This window comes from Lagopus leucura, unplaced genomic scaffold (assembly GCF_019238085.1).
Source record: "Lagopus leucura isolate 7727_CA_CO unplaced genomic scaffold, USGS_WTPT01 Super-Scaffold_100004, whole genome shotgun sequence".
Lineage (NCBI taxonomy): Eukaryota > Metazoa > Chordata > Aves > Galliformes > Phasianidae > Lagopus > Lagopus leucura.
Window position 1 is genome coordinate 42,280,569 of NW_024962264.1, and position 22,892 is coordinate 42,303,460.

The window sequence follows — 22,892 nt, forward strand, 5'->3', positions numbered from 1 at the left end:
GTTCTAGTACAAAACTTTGAGATTACTCTTTAACATGTAGCAGGGATGGCTGAAAATTATACTTATCAGCTTCTATTAACTGGGCATTCTTTCAAAGAAAGCAATTGTTAGGAATATTAAAGTGTTTTCTAGTAAGACTACATTAAAACACGGGGAAAAAAAAAAAACTGTAATCAGCAGAACTGATCTTTGATTGTAATTTTACAGGTATCTCCAGAATTTTGTTAAAATTCCTTAACATGTCAGTAACCCAGGCATAAAAGTCTTGTCTGTATCACATGTGAATATTTGGCTTGTATTAAGGGTATGGCTCCAAAAAAACCTAAAGGTATATAAAGTAGCTATTGTCAATGATTACTACCTGCTTAATAGTTTAAGACTTGGGAATCAGAATGTACAGTTATGTTGTTCAGAGGGAAAGCTGTCTGGCACTTAGTAGTTTTGAGAGAGAGAAAAGTTGGTGTATCTGGGGAGCTTTGTGTCAAAAGTAGCTACCTCCCAATTTTCAGAGAGGCGAGAACAAGCAAAGGCTTTCTTTTAAGAGTTGAAAGAGAGCCAGAGCAGAGCCAGGGCCAGTAAGCACAGAGCATGGCTAGCTATTTATCAGTAGTAGAAAAGGTCAGAGAGGTGAAGTTCAGAAGCTTTTGAAAAGCAGTGTCTGTCTGTGCTCTGTGATTTCCTTTTGTGGAGGAGAGGCTTTGCTACCTTTTTCATAGTGAGCAAAGGCCATATTGTGAGTTCTTGTAATTGCTAGAAAAGATATGTTGCACCTGCCAGGAGGTCTGCCAGAGCTGTGAACACTGAATTTGCAGGCAGAAGGTGGAAAGCTAGAAATAAAGAGATGATTGCTGGCAACGCTTCTGGCCATGAGTTTAGAAAATAAAAGATCCAATTCAATCTGGTTATTCCTTATCATAGACTACAAAAATATGTTCAGGTACCTGCAAGTAATTAGAAAACCGTCTTACAGGTATTTGGTTTCAACAGAAAAGTGTGGCTGGGCTCTATAGAAACTGCTCAATTTCTAGTTGTGAATGACAGTTCCGTGGAAGCATCAAGTTCCTTGTGCTACTCCGTACTTCTCATTTCCTAAATTTCTTGGTTGGTTCTGTACCTTCTTCCACCAGTGCACAGTGGTTTGTGCAATTCCAAGCTTCGATTCTCAGCTGATGCTTTCCTACACACTGCTGTACGTCCTCTAGCTTTAATGCCTTATAATTCTTTTTTTCCTTCCCTATTTCTTAATTTGTGCATGTCATGCAACCTTCCAATTAACTGTCTACCAGGGACATGCTGGTTTGTGTTTTTTTTTTTTCCTTGCCACCTTCTGGTTTCTATGAGAATTAATTGTGTAGCCAATTAAATCACAAATACTTGGTTTTTTTTGTGTGTGCCTAAGAAGGTGTAGCATACAGAACCTGACTTGGGCACCAGATAAAGCACAAGATGTAAACTAAACCACAGACTTCCTAGAAGGTCTTTAATACTTATACATGATTTGTGCCTTGTATTATGACAAATGCACCATTTATCTGTAGTAGTGAATAATATAGTAGTAATATGTAATAGTAGTAAAATGTAATATGTAATAATAATGCAGTAGTGAATAATAAGTACACAGCATGCCTAGACTGATAAATCTAATACTCCGTTTCTCATGGTGCTAAGAATGGCTCCAGTTGCGGGTTTCCTGCATCGTTAAGCAGGCAAGGCGGGGAAAATGCTTTCTTCCTAAGGAAGGTGACCGCCTTGCATCTCATTACCATAAAACTTGCCTGCTTCAAAGGATCTCTCAGACACGCACAGTGATTACACAGAGTGAAAACTGGTGCCACAGGTTTGCTCTGAGTGTTGCCTAAGAGAGAATTTTATTTCATGTTTTCCTGTGCGAAACTACAGGAGAAGCTTTCCTTGGATTAAGCTTTCCCAGCCGGCTCCCTTTCACTCAGCTCCCAGCAGATCACGCTGCAGCTGCTCAGCTTTGCAGTTCTTATGCCTGGAACCTCAAGAGGTTTACACGTGCTTTATTTTTAACGCCTCATTCTTGGAACCAGAATTGATAAGGATGTTCTGGAGCTTTGGTGTGGGCTTGCAGTGCACTTGTCCACTTTTCAGCTGATGCAGCATCTGTAGAATATTTTATGTCACTCTATTTACTGCCTCAATAAGAAATTTTCAGGTAAAATAACCCTCTACCGCTGCTACAAGCACATAGTTTGAAAGCTAATGAGCTACTTTACTACATCAAACTCAGCACAAAATATTAATACTGGGGCAACCTCTCATTTCCCGCGGGATGGATGTAGAATTGGGATCGGGTTTTTTGTTCCTGTGGAAATACGACTTGAAAGTCTTCTGCCCATCAAGGAAATAAAAAGAGGGGTGCTTTTGGCGGCACGACAAAGTCTCCCACCACCTAGGGAGGTAGCTGAGGTTTAGTTTTGCCCACGCAGGGCACGGGCACGCACAAAGCACCCCTAACGCAGCAAGTACTGAGCGGAGCCGAGCCGTCCCGCCCCGCCCGGCAGCGCCCGCCGCCACCCCCGCGGCGGTCATGTGGGCGCCGCGCATGACCGGCGCTCCCAGCCGAGCCGGGAAGTGCCGAGCCGAGCCGAAGGGAAAGCGAAGCGGAGCGTGGAGGATGGCGGGCAGGGGCTGGGCGCTGATGCCGCCCGCCGTGCTGATGGTGCTGCTGCCGCTCGTCGTGGCGCCGGACCCGGTGAGTCTGACGGGGCGGGTGAGGCTGTGCCAGGCGGGGCGGAGCGAGCGGGGCTCGGGGGCGCGAGAGCTCGGGACGGCGGCACCTGCTGGGCCTCGGTCCTCTCGTTTTTACGGGCTTTAAGCAGCTCTTGTGGCGAACAGCCTTGGCTTTATTTACCGCTGCAGTGCGTTTTGTACGACTGTGTCTCGCATGTACTGCAGCGTACGCTGCAACCGTGATTTTCAAACTGAAAGTTAAGGAGGACGCGCTGGAAGCGTGTGTGCCTTTCGGGCCATTCACTGCCTTTATGGTCGTTCCATCAAGCAGGCAGGTGTGGGGTGCTTTTCTTTTAAATAACGCTTTCAGAAGTATTTAAGCGTTTCTGTAAGTCAGCTTTCCTTGTTTAGAGCAGGCTGTCTTCCACCTCCTTAGCATGCAAGCAGAGCCATTCTGGTTCCGTGTTGTGGTTTTTATTCCCGAAGAACTGCAGCGTGCTTTCATCTCCTCAGCCTCCTACTCTCATTATGGTCTGTAAGAAGGTGAGGGGCAACCGGCAGTGAGTCCCTGCTGGCTGCAGTTGGGTTTGCGTTTGGTTGCTCTTGGTGAAGCTTTGCGCTGATACCTGCTGGGTGTCCAGTTGTGCTGCTGTGCAGCCAGCTGTGAATATTTTGGTTTGGATTTGGACAGACTTGGGCAGACTTCCATTCCCTTTAGCTTTTGGCAAGGCCTCCTCAGCCATACTGAATGTCTTGTTTAAAATGTGACTAAAATTGGCTCAGTTCCCATTTCATCAGTGCTGCAAGAGGACTCCCATCTTCAGAAAGACAAATGTCTCCTGGACTGCTGCAGCATGGCACAGGGCTGGCACTGCCCTTTAAAGGGAGAGGAGCTGAGAAAAAAAGTTCACAGACCAGAATATGCAGAATAGAACAAGTTGTTTTGTCTAAAAGAGACTGAATGCTACCTCCTGTAAATACAGAACAGCATTTCATAGCATAAACATACCTGGTTTAAAATATGAAGACAAGAAACACTGAATATTAACAAGTATACTGGAATTGATCTATATCAAAAACATTTTTGATGGTAATAAGCCCTCCAAGAAGGGCTTGGAGCATCGTTTAGACTGGACAAGCTACATTCAGCCTGTTTATATGAAAGCAGTCAGGCTAGTTTTTGAAGTATTTACTCAGCAGTCATTAAACCACATATTAATTTTCTTTATTGTGGTGAATAATAACTGTTAGTAATTGATTTATTTGTTTTTCCCAGGTAGCAATTTACCTTGATAGTTTGTTGCCTACTCAGTTCCTGTTCTGCTCTACTTTTTTTTTTTCCATAGAATAGATTATAACAAAACAATTTTGTATTATTTCCCTTCTCGTTATTATTATTTCCATCTTGCCTTTTCCCATGTTGTCTTTTCCCCCTACTGCATTCTTCCTGTTAGTGTTTTGGTGTTGTGCTGTAAAGCATCTGTTTATGTACGTTATTACGCACACTGATATGTACATACAGATTCTGTAGTCAGCTGTACATCAGGTAATCAGGATATACAGTCTCCACATGAAAGCTGATTTAAAAAAATAAAAAGTAAAACAGGAACAGAGATCATTTAATCACCATTCCAGAATGTATTTGTTCTGAAGGGTTTGGTGTGTGTTTGTAAAGCAATTTCACAGTGACCTCTTGGTGTGAGGGAGTTCTGCTGGCTTTTCCTGCAAGACCATCTCTGGTTTACAAAGCCTGTGGCTAAAGGTGGTCCCCTTCTTGGTGCTGCAGGTCTGCTTGTCCTTCTCTTAGGCAGTGTTTATTGCTGTTCTTGCAGTGTCAAGACTCTGCAGAAAAGATGATCTCATTGACACAGCAGTGACTTTATGGCTGCTTATTTTAACCTGGTCATAGAAAGTGCCTAGTGGTTTTTCTGGTCATGTAAAGAAACCCTCAAGCAACAAATAGCTGTGAGTTTTTAGATGGTTTAATAGCTAGTTACTGAGTTTTGTGCTTGATTTAGAGAAGGTAGAGGGACAGCCTGAGTGTTCCATCTTTCAGAAGAAATAGGAAAACTGTGCACTCGTTCATGAGTGTTTGGCTGTGATGTGGACCATTCAGAGTGGGAAACTCAGAAAAAGTTGACTTTCTGTTTTTTTAACATTGTCAAAATAGTTTGCAGTTAATCTTCAGGAAAAAAAAAGAACAGAAAATAAAAGTTTTCTGCCCATCGCCAGAATGCATGTTCAAAAAAAGAAATAAAATCCTTTCTTGTTTTCTGATTGTTTTGACATCCTTTTAAATTACTTTTTATCTGTCCACATGTAGTAGATTCTCTAAACAAGCTGCCAATAGTCCTGGCTTTCGTCAGCTGTATCAGGCAGAGCTAACAGGCCTGGAAGGTATATAGACTTTCTGGGGACTGTTAAACTTGCTTTATACATAGTAAGGGGTCTAAAATTGTTGAGCTATAAGGAGAGGATACTTTATCTGTTCTCTGTGTCTCTCATTAGCTCTTCCTTTGTCCATTCCCTCACCTCATTCCTTGTTTCCTCTTTTGTGGCTTAGGTTGCAAAGGACTGGGAGAACAAAAATAGCTTCACATACAAGATTAAAGTCGCATGGGAGAGAGATGGGAATGACATAACATTTAGTACCCGGAATATAAAGTAGTCTGAAATCAGATCAGTCTGCTTTGGTGTCGCAGTTTGCCCAGTGTATACACAGACTATACTGACAGATAACTGAACTTGTATGGGTAGAAGGATCCAGCAGTGTTACATACAAACTGACAAAACTGTCAGCAGCCTTTCCAGGCTGCAGGACTCCCAAGCTGAAGTTAATTAAATGTTTGACTTAACCTAAACCTGTTGGTGTGCAGTTGATCGCTGCACGTTACATGACCATGTGTTCTTGCTAACCTTGCACCAATCCAGCCTGCAGTATTCGTGCCTGGTCCCCTCTACTGAAAATTGCCTGAATGTGAAAGGCACTGTTTTGGACTCATTTTGTTGTTATTGCCTTTCAAGAAGCAAATTTTTCCAGGTCCAAATCTGTGCAGTCATTTTTTTCTAATGTATTTTAGTATTGCAGGATGGAAAATTTCACAAGACAGTTGCATTAATGCTGTTAAGTATTTGCTGGCCTTTGCACGAAGCCTCTGACTTCTGTTGCCCAATTAGTCATCTGCTATTTCCACCTTCCCTCGTTGTTTTGAAACTTCCTTGTTTTGAAAATGCAATGCCCTCCTGTGTCCAGCCTTCTGTTCCAGCTGTGCAAAGGTTGTAGTGGCACTGCACTGAAATCCTGGAAGCACGCAGCTTCTATACACTTGTGTCACGTGAGGGAACACCAGCCTTCATCTTGTGCTTTCTCCCAGCCACTGGAAAGATCACGGAAAGAAGACTGATAATGGAGAAAAAAAGAATAGGATTTCAAAATTCCCGTCTCCCACTGTAAGAAATTATGGCAGCGCTTAAAGTCTGTGGCGCTGTGTAAGGCATTATGTTTTCTAGATCATGGCATTAAAAACCAGTAATGTGATTAGCCCAAAAACAGCATGGACATTAGCTAGCTTATCTATCACACGTGCATCGCTGCTAGAGATCCTGCCTCTGATGTTATTGGCTAGGATGTGTTAAACGGACACATCATTGGACACTACAGCCAAGTAAGAATTGGAAATGAGTGGTGAGGTGGGAAGTAGGAGAAGGATATCTGTAAGTTGGTATTTCTGATCTGTCTCACTGCATGGATGTACAGAATGGTATAAGTGTTTTTCCTTAGAGAGTGGCTGTACTGCATTCTCAAGCTCCAAGCTGTGCCTGGGGGCCATGTCCTGTGCTGGTTTGAAGCACAAGTGCAACTACTCTGCATTTGTATTTCATGAGTAGAATGTGCAGCAATACTTATGGCACATACACGCTTGTGTATGTACATATATGTGTGTTTTATGTAACCCCTGCATTTGCTTGGAGTACACCTAACTATGATCCTCAAACTAATTTTTAGCTAGCCATACATTGGGGGATGAGGGTAACTGGCTCTTAGCTATCGTTCTGAAATGTGGCTCTAATAATATTTAGCACTGGTTTAGGAGCACTTTCCCAAAGTACATCTGAAAAAAAAACCAAAAGGCTTTATAGCTGATTCCTGTGGCTGAGTAATTTGCCCATGGTTGTGTGTGCTTTCTCAGTCCCAGCTACAAAATGAAGCTTAACACTGAACATGTTTATGAATGGTGCTGTAAAGTGAAATCAGAAATTAAGCAGAACAAACTGTTCTGGCTCATACTGAGGCTTGAGTTTCTTGAGGTTTTCTGTAGAAAATGCTGTTCAGGTGCTCTTAGTCATCTGCCAGTCATGTGTTTGAGTCACAGAGTAAAAATGGGTTTGTGTATTTATCATAAACTTGTGCTTGCCTCAGAGTACATCAGACAAGCTATTTGCAGTGGTGTCAGATAGCACGGGAAGTGGTTGCTTGTCCACTACCTCTTTTATTCTCAAGTCCCAAGACTTTCCCTTCCTTTATTATCAAACCATCATGAACTCGTTTGTCCTAAAGGTCCAAATCTCAACTGCTAGAATAGTGGTGTTTAAAAAAAAAAAAAAAAAAAAAAAAAATTCTCAACAGTAATCTTTTACTGTCTTTACAGTATGGAGAAGACTGCAGAAGTAAAATGTACCCTCCTTCAGGACCAACGTAAGTAATCTGATTGGACTTGTTCTAATAACTTACTGATTTACAAGCATCAGTATCTCAAGTTTTGTTGTGACTTGTTCACGTTACAGACAGTTCTGGTTACAGTCACAAGTGAAAAGCACTTACTTTGTCAAATGCATTTTCAAAGCCTTTAAATTTGCACTTTTACTTTTCATTTAGGTTTAAAGGGAATGTACCCACATACATCATAAATCTTGATTTGCCTCCCAGCAAAAGATGGGATGAGTTGATACGTGCCAAAAAGACAGAGGTAGGAAAAGCAGAGTTTGCATTTAAGCTTAGCATATATCAAACTAGCATCTGCCTTTCTATTTTGGAAATGGCTTGGAAGAAATACCTCTGCTGAAATGCTCTTAAAGGTTTAATAGATCTAATTCACATTTTTTATATGATTATAGAATAAAATAATTGCTTGACTGTTCAACACTTGAACTAGCAGAATCAGGAATCGGGGCAGTGACGGTTGGAACGCAGAGGCGTAGAAGCAGTGTGGTATAAAGCAGGCTTTTATTTATAAAAGCTCTTTACTCATGAAGTAATACAGCATGGAGAGGGAACAGGGAGAGGAGTAGACCAAAGCAACAGCCCCAGGAAACAGAATTGAAACTGAAGCAGCATTCCTAGTCCTTCGTACATCCACATTTCTATTAAAATAAGGTGAGGTGAAGAAATGGCAGAGAGAGAAAAGTGCAGAATATCTCACTTTTTAGGGGTGTTGGTTGCAGAGATGGGGTTTGCACGGGATGAAAAATCTTTTGAAATCATCAAGCCTGTTACAGAACAGCTGCTTACTGACATTTCAATTCAGTAGTGCTTAATTTCTCCAAAAAGGCTAGGGCTTTTTCCTTATCATGCTGACTTCAGCCTTGACTCTTAAATGGGCAGTTGGGGGTGTTTTTTCTCAGCAACATCGCCACATTTGGCTCTTTCCTTAATTCATTCTTTCAGTAAAATGTTATTTTCAAAAGTATGTGAAAGAGTTTTGTCAGTATTCTGTCAGTTCTTGTGCTTGAGATCTTCGATTCAATAAAAGCCCTTGTTCTTTTTAGTTGAAGGCCGTAATCCAGAACATTAAGGATATAGCAAACACCTTCTTCCCTAGTGGCAAAATCGTTGATATAGTGGATCACAAAATAGTAAGTATTTCCAGTTGAATTATTTTATGTCTGTGTGCTCTGACTACCAGAAGTAAAATGCTGCTAAATTTGGCAGTTACAAACTTTACATCTAACAGTTCTTCCTTTCAGATTATCCAGAACAGAAATGTTATTTTGAAGAGTTAAGTTAACCCTGCCAAACCCAAAATACATCTTTTCTGAGAACTTTCCAAATTTGGATTAGTCATGTTGGACGTATCTGCTATTTTCTTGATCACTGTAACAAAATACTTTGTTGGAATTCTGTTTGCCATGTTCAGCTCCTTTTAAATAGTAGAATAAAAGCAGATTTTGATAACTCTAAAAAATTTCTGATTACAAAGACAAGTTTGGCCAGGTTTGAAAGAAGTCAGGACTGATTAAAATAGGCTTTGGCATAGGATTGTTAATGTAAAAAACAGTGTAGAGCTGGAGATGGTGTAAGGTCACATCTGTTTCCATCTCTCCTTGCAGCAGCCTTAGATTGTGCTGGCCATGCTTTGTTTGGTTTGCTGCAGTATCCCAGTGTGCCTGCAAGGGGTTGACACAAAGCTAGCACATGACATGCACTTACGTCATGACTTTAGAGATTCTCTTAAATGCTGACAACCTTATGATCAGTTCCAGTTGAGCTGTTTTAATGTTAAGAATCCTGCTTAATGGCTCCTAACAATCTAATTATAGATGTTGTGATAATCTCTATTGCTCACAAGTCAGTATTTTGATTAGCTGTGTTTACTTTCCAAGTACTCTACAAACATCCTGGAGTTCTGCAAACTGCAGAAGAATTAAGTACTCAGTTTTACAGTGCTCAGGAGGTACCGACTGGGGGAAGGTTTCTTTCAAGTAGCAAAATAGCATGAACTTACACAGTCAACATTCAGTACTTTTCCTTTCAGTCTCATCTGACAGATACACTTCCTTATCCTTTCAATGAAGAGCTCCAAGGGATTGCAAATTCATCTGGAATTCCTTTGGGTAATAGTTTCCAACACTTTATTAACATAGTGAAAATGAGGAATCTAGATTCATTTAAAGTTAGTGTATTTAACTGTTTTCAGTATAACTATACTCAGCTGTGTCTTTAACAAATAAATTATTAATTAAGTAGATAAAGGAATACAATCCACCCACATTAAATGAAACCAGTATTTTAGAAGAGAATGGCAGTACATCATATAACCCTTTTATCAGGCTGGATCTTCTCTGTATAGCTATAGCTTCTGACCCCTGAGCTTTGGGAGCTGGAGATAGCTTTGCCTTCTGTGTACCCAAGCTCTGGGGGATTCCCTGGTTCTCTTTGGTTTCCCGTTCGGCTCGCTGTCTGCCTTCATACACAAAGGCAAGGCACTGTTTCATGCTATGCTTTCATTCCCTTGTGACTCTTACAACATCTTTGTGCCTTCTGCACCTTCTGCAAAAGAAATGTAACTTCAGGCAGGAAGTAGATACTTTCAGAGTCTTGACAGAGAAGGTCGGTCCATGCGCCTAGTCCCACTGCTTCCTTTGTGTATGAACAATATCCCCATTTCTTGCATGGGAAAACTGGTACATACAACAGCTTATTTCTTGAAAGTGAGTTTTATAGCTTGTTTTGAAGTTTCTGGAAAGGGAAGTAGCTGTCAGCTTTCTGTATAGTATGGCAGAAGGCGTTTCAGGATGCTCTTGCTTTTGCTGATCATTTCAAAGATCAAATGGGATTAAAACAGTCTCTTAATAGAAATGCTGTTGAATACTGAACCTTGCAGTAGAATTTTTTTCTTTTTTTCCTGGTTTGACAAAAGTTTCAAATTAATTTTTTTTTCTTTTATTCTAGGGGAGATTGTTATTTTTAACATCTTCTATGAAATTTTTACTGTGTGCACATCCATAGTGGCAGAAGATAGCACAGGTAATCCATCTCAGAATAGTGTTTCTGGTTTTGTAATATTCTAGGAAAGGCTCTGCTTCAAAATATGCAGAACAGGGTCCTTCTCAGCTCTTAGCAAGAAGGTGTAGTAGAAGAGACTAAAAGCAATGATAATAAACAGGAATGATAACAGAGAGGTGTGTATTAAGGCTGAGTGACAGGAGCCTTAAATTAAGAAAAAAAAGCACCTTCAAAGAAGTTGTGTGGTTTTCTTTCTTTAGTTATTTCCTTTTTGTAGTGGGTGGCATTTGTCTTGCTAGGAGGAAGAAACACCAATCACACACCTGCTGTTTTCTCAGACTCATGAGGGGTTCTAGTGCAATGCATTTTGCATCTGGTTTCTAGCTGTTGCCTGTGTGTGGTGCTAGAGAAAGTGGATAGTCTGTTCTAAGAAAAGAAACTACTTCATTTTGCAAATCATTTCTGCAGCTCTTGTCCACATCTCTTGTGATTTAGAAAACTTCTGAAGGGTTTTCAGGATGCTTACAAAAGCCTCACTTTGTGGAGCTATTACTGCGGCACTAAGAATGTTGAAAGTGTCAAAAACTGAGATGGGCAGCAGTTTAAAAAGTTAGTTGATTTCAACTATAATAAAATATTTCTCAATATAAAAAGGAAAAAACAAAACACATTTTTCTATGCTTAAAAAAGGACAGTTATACAATGGTATTTTATTGTTTGTGTGTGTTTTCTATCTTTTTCTAAGCTGATATTTGTCTCTTTCTTTAGAATATTTTACATGCATATATTTACTTATTCGTTTGTTTTAATACAGGAAAGCTGTATCATGCCAGAAACTTGGATTTTGGACTCTTTCTTGGGTAAGTACCTAAAACTATGCCTTTGGAGTCTAAATAAAAGAAAAACGGTCAGCTGAAGAAATTTCTTTGTGCCATCTTTGTGTGTAAAAGATGAATTGAGTGTTGTTAAAATGGTGACCAACAAGTCTGCATTGTATACTGTGGAAGAGAGGCTAAAGCAAACAAAGGAATTGTTTTGCTGATCATATGTCAAACTGCTTCATACTTCCAAGGAATGACTGGAAAACAGTTGTGTTCAGTGTCACTTAGTGCTTCCTCAGCTCCAGTTAAATCCGCAGAGAACAGTCCGTGTGACTTCATTTCAGAGGCACAGCGTATTTTGCTCCTCAAGCAATCGGACAGAAACTTCAGTTTTGGTGTGTGCAGTGAATTCAGGGTTGGTTTGGATTGGGTTTGTTTGTCTTTTTTCCAGGTGACTCCTCTGGTCACTGTGCAGTGCTCCACTGGCACTTCCCGTCATTTCTGCTCAGAAGCCAATGATACGTATTTCACTGATCTGGCATTCACATTTGATGTGATACAAACTCTTGAGCAGCATTGGATCCTCTTTTAGTTTTCATTTTATCCCTCATGGTTGGGAATTTCGTTTTATTTTCCAAGTATATTTATATGTACTTTTAAAAATACATATTTATATATATTTTGTGTATTTTGTAATGTCACTTACCCAGATGAATGTTAATGCTCAGATGGAATTTACACGTTCATCTTCATTAAATTTCTAACCTGCCTATCAAAAAATCAGATACTGTCAGCTGTGGCTGCATCCATCCCTTCATTAGGTTTGTGTTGAACCTTTTGTCCAAAAGATGGGGAATGTGCTCCCTAGAAATGGAGGCAACTTTTCAAAGCTGTTCCCAGAACTTGGATTGTTTCCAGAGAATTGTCTGTAAGTGTTCCTTAGTGCTCCCTAGCATAGACTGCTCTGTCTTATCCTACAAACTGGAACTGGGCCTTCTCATTATACAGGTCACATCCAGTTGTATTTGGTTTTGTTTTCTCCCTTTGAAATGTAAGAATTTGAGGGAACAGGTTCCTGCTGCTGTAGTACAAACAGCACATGCTTTCAGAATACAATAGGTTTGGTGTCTCAGGCAGTACCAATAGCAGCTTCCAGTAGACAGTAGGAACAGAATGAAGTTATCATTCAGAAGCTGTCAGTGCTTCAAAACAAACCAGATGTACCAAGGGTGCTACTGAGTAGTATATATGCTATTGGTCTGAATAAAATTTGGTTCTTTTCATTGCTGTCTATGCATTTAGACTTTATAGTTGTCCCTTGTGCTGCTCAGGTAATTACTGAACAGCGCTTGTTGGTGTAAGATCAATATCACATGGGAAACCTGTGTTTTGTGACTGGAAGTTTTAAAAGATACAGAGGGACAGAAGTTACAATGCTGTTTTGTCTTCCACAGGTGGGATGTTAAAAATAATTCCTGGACTGTAACTCGGGAACTGAAGCCTACAGTGGTAAACTTGGATTTCCAGAGAAACAACAAAACTGTGTTTAGGTCTACAAATTTTGCAGGATACATAGGCATGGTGTCAGGTGTCAAACCAGTAAGTATGGGGGAAGCTTCTCCATGTCTTAATAGTACTTCAGACTTGAAGGTTTTCTTGCTTTAACTATCTGTCCTAGGATGTTTTGATTTGTGAACTCTTAATTGCTCCTGCACACCGTAGAGTGATCTGAAGAAAGCTAAAAGGAAACGGTGCTGCACTGTTCATTGTAAAAGGAGATTGCCTAAATGAAATGTTTTTGGATGAATCCTAAAAAGTATGCTTGAATTCTGAATAAGCAAATGGGAGATCATATGATGCGCTGAAGTGGCTGTTGCTTCTGGCTAGCAGATGGAAAGATACCACTCTGATCCCAGAGGAGAAACCATGCATTTGTTTTGTTTTAGTTCTCTTTCTTCAGCCCTTCTTGGAGGAGACCTGCACTTTTTTTTTTTAATAGACACTGAAATCTAGATTCTATCTAGACCTTATAAACTAGCTGCAGAGAACTTTCACAGTGTCTCCAACTTACCACTGCACCTTCATTTCAACATGCTGTATGCTCTTGCTCTTTATTATAGTTCACTGTTTAAATAGTAGAGCATTACTAGCATACATCTCTGCATTGTATCCATTTATTCTTATATTTTGATCTCAGGAGATTGATAAGACTCCATTCTGAAAATGATTTGGTGCAGCTGAATTACACTTTCCTCTGAAAGAAACACTAGTTCAAGAAGTCTGGAGTTAAAGTTCCATGTTGCAAATAGTGCATGCTGAATTGCATTCAGCTCTATGTGTATGTGAACAGCAGCACACTAGGGTTTACTTAGCACTGGACCTTAAAACTGCACCTTCAAACTACAGCAGTATTCAGAGGTCTGAGAAGAAGGTTACGTACAGCAAGGGGAGGAAATCTGCTAATTCAGTGATGCAACAAGGACCACTGGCTTGACTTGCTTAGCAAGCCAGCAGACTACACTTCTGTGTTGTGCTAGGTTAGAAAATTGTGAATGATTATTTCTGCTTACTCAAGCAGAGATTAATGAGGCCCAAGACATGGGCTTGGTCTTCTAGCCTCTTACTCAACAGACAGAGTAGTCTAATGAATAAGAAGCTCAGTTATCATATAAACAGCAATGTTGCCTTTTGCTTATTTCTGATATTAATAGTCTTGTAATGGATGGAGGCTGATTTGTTTAATGCTTTTCAGGATTTGTTCACTCTGACAATGAATGAGCGCTTCAGCCTTGATGGTGGTTATATTGGTGAGTAATGCTTGTTTTGTTCGTTATTTCAGTACAAGATTTCCAGACCTCAGACATACCAGTTACCTTAAATAAACAGTTACAGAAATGGTGAAAAGATGCCAGATGAGTAGAATAAAGAACAAATCATTTTAAAGGCTGTGAAAATTAGAATAGCAAGAGTGAAGCTAACCAGTAATATTTTGCAGGTATCTTTGAATGGTTTCTTGGTAGAAGAGATGGTATGTGGATGGGCTTTCTCACAAGATCAGTACTAGAGAATGCTACAAGGTACTGCTTTTTTTCTCCCTGTAGATGTTTTACTATAACCTCTTTCACACCTGACGTGAATATTGTAGGTACATGCTTAGTATCAAATGATATAGATATCTTCCTAGAAGTATTAATATTAAATAATTCTAGTTTTGCTCATATTCTGGTGATGAGTAAGCATGGCACATGACTTCCTATAAACTTTTTAAATGGCTTTCTGAGACTTTTTTTCCCTAATGAAACTACTGGCATCTGAATATGTAACAGCATCCTGCATCAAGACATATCCAACAGGTAGTAATATACAATAGGAAGTAAACAAAGTTAATGAGTTAGTGGAATGGAACACCAGTACAGTACATCATAACTTGCTCATTTTCAACACGTGGAATATACAAAAACACCCTCTCAACAACCAAGCCTTAAGTACAAACTGAGTAGAGAAGCTTTTACTTAAGTGTGTTCTGTCAGTGCAATATAATCTCTCGTGTGATGCCTGAAAAGGGAAAAAAGGAGTAACTGCCCAGACTCTTCCTGGGTGAGTGCATTTTCTTCAGTATGACAACCACTTACAGCCTTTGATAGTCCAATGCTACTTTGTTATCTGCAGTTACCAGGATGCAAAAGACAAACTGGCAAAAACAAGACTGCTGGCTCCAGCTTATTTTATACTCGGGGGAAAAAATTCTGGAGAAGGTTGTGTGATAACTCGCTCCAGGACAGCTGCTCTGGATATCTGGGAGTGAGTATGCTCAACCTAACGCCCAGCTCCTCTTTTCAGAAGAGAACTGGCCCCACCAGTAATTGTCACATTTTTCCTTTTATTGTGCAAGAACTTAGTTCTTTAGAATCATCTATATATCATATACATATATCTGCCCAAAAAATCTGGTTTTAGGGTTTATACTGAGAGAAGCAAACCACAAATGTACACTTCTTTTCCAGCCTTGATATAAAGAAAGGTACGTGGTATGTGATAGAAACAAACTATGATCGCTGGAAGCCTCCACTTGTCTTGGATAATCGTAGAACGCCTGCAATGAAGTGCTTGAACCAAACATCACAAGAGGTAAACATCCTCTGAATATCTAATCTTGCTATTTGGAAACCCTCAGCTTAAGCTACAGCTCTAATCCAGCAGGATCCAGAAGCATCTAGGGCATCTGCAAGCACAGATGCAATGACGAAGGTGGCTAATGGCTTTGTAATTTGTCCACACTGCTGGTTAATGATACCAGGTGGCTCTTTATATGACTGTGTTGTTTTGTTTTAGGCTTTATCTAGGTGGGTTTCCTACAAGTATTTTCTAGCCCCTTGCACATGCAGAAGTAAACAGGAGATATTTAATATTAAGAAATATTAAGTTTCCTGAGCTGTTTATTACTAGTAGAATTCACACGCACACACAGTCAGGCAGCTCTGACTCTCAGGTGCCTGAAGCAGTATGGAGATCTAGGCTGCACAAGTCCTTGCAGTATTATGTATTCCTAAGGGTTTGTCTTACTGAGAAGTCAAAAGTTGCAGTTCTCAGCATTTACACAATGCTAGGGAACAGGTTAATGTCCATTAACATCAATGTATTATTTCCTTTCAGAACATCTCCTTATCAACTATTTATGATGTTCTCTCTACGAAGCCTGTCCTCAATAAGGTAACGCTTCTGTTTTCTCAGAAAGTCTAGAGCAGGGGGTCAAGGGGGACAATCAATCAGGAATTGCCATATTTCTGAAGAGGTGGTCAGTGGTGCATTCAATTCTTGTCACAGCAAAGGCAAAAAGGGCTGAATTTATACTGTAAACAAAGCTTAAGGTTTTATAAGTGAAGCTAGAATTTAAATTGTCAAAATAAACATGGTCTGCCTTCTAAAAACCTTTTATGGCAACCTTTCACCAAACTGGTACGCTCCTTTTGAAAGGAGGCTATTAAGCAGCAGGTTCTCTCATCCTGACCCCAATTAAAACTGACTTGTAATAAAAGCAGAGGAGCTCTACTGGAATGACAGAGCAAAAGGCAAAAGAGATAAGGGGCATGGAGATAGACAGGAAGGTCTCCACATCCGTTTGATTGTGCGAGAACAGAAATAGAAGAGTACGTCTTTCTATAAGGTCATTTCAGTTCTGCCTCCCCTTCAGCCCCATTCACATTGACAGTGCTATGTAGTAGAGTTTGAGAGTGGTGGTAGGTGAAATAAGCAAATACAATCATGAAAATTCCAAGTTACTTCAGAATAAGTGTTTTCCCAGGGCCCAGCATTAAAGCCCTGAGTAGCCTGAGCCCGTTCCTTATCTACAGTTAGCACTGGTGTGAGGCAGTTTTTGCATTACAGACACCTGAAGAATCCTAGTCTGAAGGAATCTGAGATACATGCCTCATGTTCTGCATGGAACAAATTAATACACTGTTTAGGCATACTACAGGCATGTTCTTCTGGCAACATAAGATGTTTTAGTCTTAACTTGAAGTTTTGATGTGCTTTGTTTTTGTTTTGGTGTGTTTTGTTTTTTAAACGAAGGGTCCAAGAGAACTTCCAAAATGAAAAAGTTACTGTATTCAGTAAAGGTGGCATTCCTGGCCGAGGACCCAAGCTATTTGTACTTGCATGTTGTTAGTTGTTAAACAGATTTAGAGATTAGACCCACAATCAGCTAAGTAAGTGCACATTTTAGTTAGATTGGAGATGGGTTTCTTCAGTAATACCTCTGATGAGGCTTTTTTCTCTCTCCTCTCACCTGTTTATTAGCTGACAGTGTGCACAACGCTGATGGAGGTGGATAAGGGTCACACAGAGACCTACCTGCGGGAATGCCCAGATCCCTGCAGTCCTTGGTAGTCCTGTACCCTTCCTATGTTGGAAAGTGCTTGTCTGAATTGGAGGCCCTCCGAGGGAAAACACTTCTGGAATAACACTCATCAACCTCATTCCTCTTTTCAGAAATGTAACTGTTATATAGAAATGTCAATGGGCTTCTAACAGGGGGGAGACCCTGTCTTGCATTGGACTTTCTTGCTTTCTGCTCAGAAGTTCTGCAGGCAAGAAACTTATATTAATGTGTATCTGGTTCGATTTCAGCTATTTCTGCAACATGAGTTCAGCATTTAGCTCTGGATCTCTTCAGTGTTGACAGTAGTCTTATTTTGGTTTGGGGTTTGTTTTGTTTTTGTTCATGTGTTGTCGTTTCTTTAATTGAAGTACTTTTAAAGCACAAATTAGTTAAAATACCACCTACTAAGCACAAGAAGGATTATATATTAGAAGATTATCTGTGATAATATAGTTCTGTTATTCTTTCCCAAGCACTCAGGATGAATAGCTCCTGTTTTGGTCTCCCATATGAAGATATGTCTAAAATGCTCTATTACAACATAACCAACCAGGAATACATATTTAGTCACAGAAACAAGCTCTTGTGGAAATATCTTAAAAGTAGATCTGAGTCTTAAGTGTCTGTTCACTGATTTGTGGATCTGTAGCTGAAATTCTTTCTTGGCCTGTTAACAGATACATTTTTTAATACAGATTGTTCTGTTGTTTAAAAAAAAAATACTAATACAATAAATACTCTGAAGAACTTCCTTCTCAGACTGATACATTTGCACTGATTTCATACCTTATTGGAAGTCAACAGATACATTACACATCACATGGCAGAAAAGGCATTTGCTTCCCCATGGACTGATTTTGAGTAACGTCTAAATGATCTGTGAGTTATGAGTAACCAACTACTAAAACTGGATAAGATGAAAAGCCAAGTCTGTGTTGTTGGCCTGAAACACAAATTTAAGTAAAGATCAGTAGAAACAGGGAGAAGTACAGATACCTTAATATCTTAGGAAGCAGATAATGTAGAATACATTAATAGTTTTATATACGGCAGTAGGTCATTGCTAGGCCTAATTATAAAACACTGTACCAACTCTTGTTTTACAACATGCAAAGAGAAAACACTGGCAAGTAAGCATAGGGGCCTGTTGGTTCTTGTAGTTCTTCTGCTACACTACAGAAGGAAGGCTATTCATATTTGAAGTGATAGCAAAGTCATGAATTTATCCCTGCCATTGGTGTAAAGGAAGCATTTGCTGTCTCTTTGGTGTCTGCAGTGACTGTTGCATAAGGCAGTCTACCTAAAATGTGTAAGTTGATGACATCCCCTCACAGCTGGATTCTTGATAACCAGAATATTCAGAGCAGTACATGGGTAGCACAGAGCTCTGGAACAGTAAGTGTTATCAGTTTTCTGTTCCAAACAGTAAAGCCTAGTATAAGATTTTTTTTCTAAGTAACTTCAAACAACACAAACAAGTCTACAGAAAAGGAAGCAAGCTATTGCCCATAAATCTGAGATTCAAAGTTAACTTTCATCAAAAGCATCTCTGGCTTAAGTTTTAATTAGTACTGTTGTCCTTTCTTAAATACGAATATGCATAGAAAAACTAACCTTTAGTCATCCCTTGTTTTAAGAACCATGTTACCAGCTTACAGCAGTCAGTTCTAATAAGCTTTCCCTCCATCAACAGTGGAAGAAAGAGGGACAAAAGGAATGCTATTTGCCAAATAACTATCAGCTGGTATGTGAAAATCATGGCATCTGGTCAAATGAAGTACTAATGTCCTAAGCCATAGAAAAATGGCTGCATTAGTGCATCAAGAAGAAACTCAAATGGATATAAAGCACTGACACATTAGACCACACGGAAATCCACATCCCGCTATTTAAACTGACCTTAAAAACAAAAGGGCTACACTAGTTACATACCTAATATTTTTCCAACTAATGTAAGCAAGCAGAAACACATTAGCATGATCGTTTTACCAGAGTCTATTTTTCATCTAAACAGTGTCTGCTGCACCTACGTAAGCTAAAATCACATTTTAGATTAGTGGAAAAATAACGTGTAGTTTGAAATGCAGTTTCTGGGTCAGATGATTCACATAAAACAAACCAATTTACACGCTACAGTCTGTACCTGCCTATTGTGAAGGACAAGTCACAGAGTCACAGTACTGCTGCATTCACACTTTAATCTGGGGGGGGGATGTTCAGATTTATTTAGAATTAGTTGCATAAGAGGTATAATCAAATTACTTTGTCATTTAAGAATAAGTAGTAAGTTTACTTCCTTAATCAGTCCTCTCCCACTTTAGAGTATATGGAGCAAGGCAGTGTAGACTATTTACAGTCATTAACTAATGTGCTTTTGGTATGCCCCTTGTGCAAGAGAATCCACATTTCCACACTGGAAATTGCTTTATAATTGCAGGTGCATAGCTAAATCCCATGGATATCCATCCAGAGCCTGAATACATGTGTCGACTGTTGACAAAAATATTAAAAGCTATTAAAAAAAAGGAAAAAAGGAAGCAAATATGCTATACTTTATCTGCCTTAATGTCAACAGCGATTAATGTTATTAATTGCTTATTGATTTAATCTCCACCTCTTCATGCTGAAAGCACTTGCTCTAAAGGTTATCTCAAGCCAGAGAAGTTACATTTGTTTATTACAAGTAGAGACATTTTGTTTTTAGCATAAGTTTCATCTCCCTTGTTCCAGCTGCCCCAGCTGCTGTCATAAAAGCTAAGGCCATTTCACTGAAGAAAGAAAAAATGATTTATTAGTTTTGTTTTTTTTTTTTTTTTTAATAGAAAATACACGGATCTGTTTCTTCATATTTAAGTACTGTACATTTATAGTTGATGTATCTCACAACCACAGAAAGCACAACCTGATTCTTCAGCTTGTTTTTCCCCAGGTTAATAATTAACCATCTGTATTTTTTCCTTTTAAGTTTAATTCTTTGTAAGTTTATAGTTGTATATTGTATAGTTGTAGTTTATTCTCTTGAATTTTTTTTTTTTTTTTTTTTAAAGGAAAAGCACATATTTCATTCAGAGTGCAAGAGAGCCACACAGCTTTCCTTGTCTCTGCTGTGCTTAGACACAAAACTCCAGAGCAGAGCACTCCCACAGCTATCAAGGAAGTACTTGCAAGGAAACAGTAAGATTAAATAGAAGTTGAATTGCAGAAAGCAGGCACGATGGGGAGGGCTTTGATAGAGCAGCAGAGAACCCCTAAGCAAGCACCACAATCCACCTCCTCCTTCACAGCACATGGACACCTGTCTGCCCTTCACACAGCTCCTCAGACCACTGCCGGGAGGAGAAAGAAGCAGACCCCCCCCAAAAAAAAGAAAAAGCTCAGAATCTTGGTTTTCAATTTAGTGCTAACAGTAGGCAAATGACCTGTTTATGCTGAGGATCAGCAGCTGTTCTGGTTTTGCAGGACCAGAATCATGGTTGAAAAAGGTACACCAAATCTCTCCAAACAGCAAAACCTCCCATCCTTTGCACCAGAAGAACGAGATTAGCCAGAAATAATAATGCTCAAAGCAGTGGCAGAAACCACAATTTGCCTTGGGAAGAAGTCTCCACATATTAATGCCTTTTATAAAAAGCTTCCTGTAACTGTTACAACTGTCTGGAAACACAACATTCAAAATCGAGGAAATACTGTGATCAAGAAGCAAGCAGACCACTCAGCTGATTCCTCTTAGCCTGCCTACTGGTTTTTCAGAGCATTTTATCTTGTTCTATGAAAGATTATGAGGATCTTTTGTAGCTCGGTCTGCTCCCAAACACTGTTACTTAAAAGAGACAAAATTAATTCTAAAGGAGTTGCTTTGTTTACATCCTGAGTACCTGGAGCTCTGCCCTCATGCCATTTTCTGCACCACACTGAATCAGATCTGAATTACATTAAATGTATACAAGACAAGATTTCAGTCTAACTTGTTTTGCAAAGTTTATTCTTTTAGCTCAAGGGTTATGTGTGAACAGTAGAAGAGTCCCAGTAGTAATGCCTGCCTCTGACGAATATTTTGTACTTTAGGTAACTCCATTCATTAAGTTTGCTTTGAGTTTCCCACTTTTAAAGTTCTGTCATTCTCTTAATTTTGCTAAGCTTTCTCCATTAGGCCAATACCCAATGCAAGAAATAAAAATAAAAAAAATCCCCAATCAAAATTCCACAGCTCAGAGCTCCATATGTAGCATAAGCCTCTACCTTTCTGGATGTGGGGAAGATTACAATGTACGCTACTCTGAGAAGAATCAAAAGCTGATTTAGTTTGATACCAGCACGCCTTCAGGGACTGTGGATTCAATAATTCAGTAATAAGGGGAGAGCACATTAAGAAAACCAGCACATGAAGAAAAAGAACCATCTCGAGGCAGGGTTTGCTTGGTTCACAAACACACGGTTAAACATTAACACCTGGTGTGTTGTCTAAGCAGAGACTTATGGGACAGCAAGGAAAGAGAGAGGCAATGGTGCAATTAACAACCGTGTGCACAGGGTAGCAGGTTATATATGGTCTGTTAGCATCTTTCTGGTGTTTTGTCATTTCACAGCACCTGAAGGTACAGGCTAGAGATTTTGTTTTATAAACTAAGGGAGTGTCAGGTACCAGCTGTCGTGAAGGACGTAGAATGAAGCAGAACACTGGAGGAAGGCAGAATAGCAGGTGGTGGGCCAGGAGAAGACAGAAAAGCAGCCTGCAAAGCTCATGTTTGCCCAAGGTACACATCACAACCTCCTGCAAGGCCAGGTACACCATCCACAGGGAAAACGTACTGCATTTACTCCACGGGGATCCTGCTCCACAGAGCAGCAACCCTTTACTTTTCTCATTCAACTTCTGATGATGCTCTTTATTTCTCCCATTTCAGACTGCTCAACTGACAACCTGCCTTGTCTTCCTCAAGTAGCCCCAAGCACAGCACAATGCCAGAGCCACTCTACACAAACATCATCACTGTTCAAAAAGGCCTAAAAAAAAACCAAACAACTTTGCCTACCTGTGTCTCAAGCTCCTGCTTTCAGTAATGTCTTTGTTGCACAACAACTTAATAGCTCAAATCCTGCTTCCCACGGTCCTCAGTGCCAGAACTACAGGCACTCAGAAACACTCAAACCACATTTTTTTATTACTACCTTACTTACAATGTTTGCTTCTTCTCTGAGTGTGCATGCAACAGGGAACATAGCAAAAGCCCACACAGAACACCGCCACCCATGCAGGCACAGGGCTGAGCAGTACCCCTGCTGTGTACACTTACCTCTACTACATGCAGGCTGATGTCCTTACTCAGCAAGCCATCCTTATCAGCTATAGCATGCCCAGGTGCTTGTGATTTCCTGTTTCTGAGAGCAGTACTCCCAGCTAAACCATGGCACTGCTGAATTTAGAAAGCTATTTTATGTCTTCGTGCCATGTTTCCACACCACACACAGGCTGAGGACAGCCACATGAATGAAACTCTGAGGTTACAGAGCACTTTCCCTGTTGAAAACACTTAGCAAGGAAACCCACAGGGATTACTCATTCTAAACCTTTCCCACAGACAAAACACAAGTACCAGCATGCAGTCTTGCACCTCTGCATGTTCTAATGGAACATCATAGCAAAGGAGTGTGCTCAAGAAGCACAGTATGAAAAAATATATACCTGCTCAACTGTTCTGTGCAACATTTTAAATTTAACACACAATACCACACATTAATTACCACAAGGTTCCAACCTCCACTGCACACA

The 22,892-nt window shown here is 39.9% G+C and overlaps 1 protein-coding gene across 1 annotated transcript; it reads left to right on the forward strand.

The window, feature by feature from the left end:
- The first annotated feature begins 2,579 nt into the window (after positions 1-2,579).
- On the forward strand, positions 2,580-17,873 carry ASAH1 (N-acylsphingosine amidohydrolase 1). Its single transcript, XM_042871942.1, has 14 exons — positions 2,580-2,719; positions 7,347-7,393; positions 7,574-7,664; positions 8,464-8,550; positions 9,450-9,528; positions 10,367-10,441; positions 11,235-11,280; positions 12,696-12,840; positions 13,994-14,048; positions 14,237-14,318; positions 14,911-15,042; positions 15,246-15,369; positions 15,895-15,951; positions 17,041-17,873. The coding sequence occupies exons 1-14, from the start codon at positions 2,642-2,644 to the stop codon at positions 17,128-17,130; spliced, it is 1,188 nt and encodes a 395-aa protein (XP_042727876.1). The 5' UTR covers positions 2,580-2,641; the 3' UTR covers positions 17,131-17,873.
- Positions 17,874-22,892: the final 5,019 nt, after the last annotated feature.

Bases quoted from the DNA above. Each gene is read 5' to 3' on its own strand.
- ASAH1 (XM_042871942.1), top strand. From the start codon at position 2,642: ATGGCGGGCAGGGGCTGGGCGCTGATGCCGCCCGCCGTGCTGATGGTG. The intron at 2,720-7,346 runs GTGAGTCTGACG...CTGTCTTTACAG, and splicing joins TCGTCGTGGCGCCGGACCCG to TATGGAGAAGACTGCAGAAG. The intron at 15,043-15,245 runs GTGAGTATGCTC...CTTCTTTTCCAG, and splicing joins GCTGCTCTGGATATCTGGGA to CCTTGATATAAAGAAAGGTA.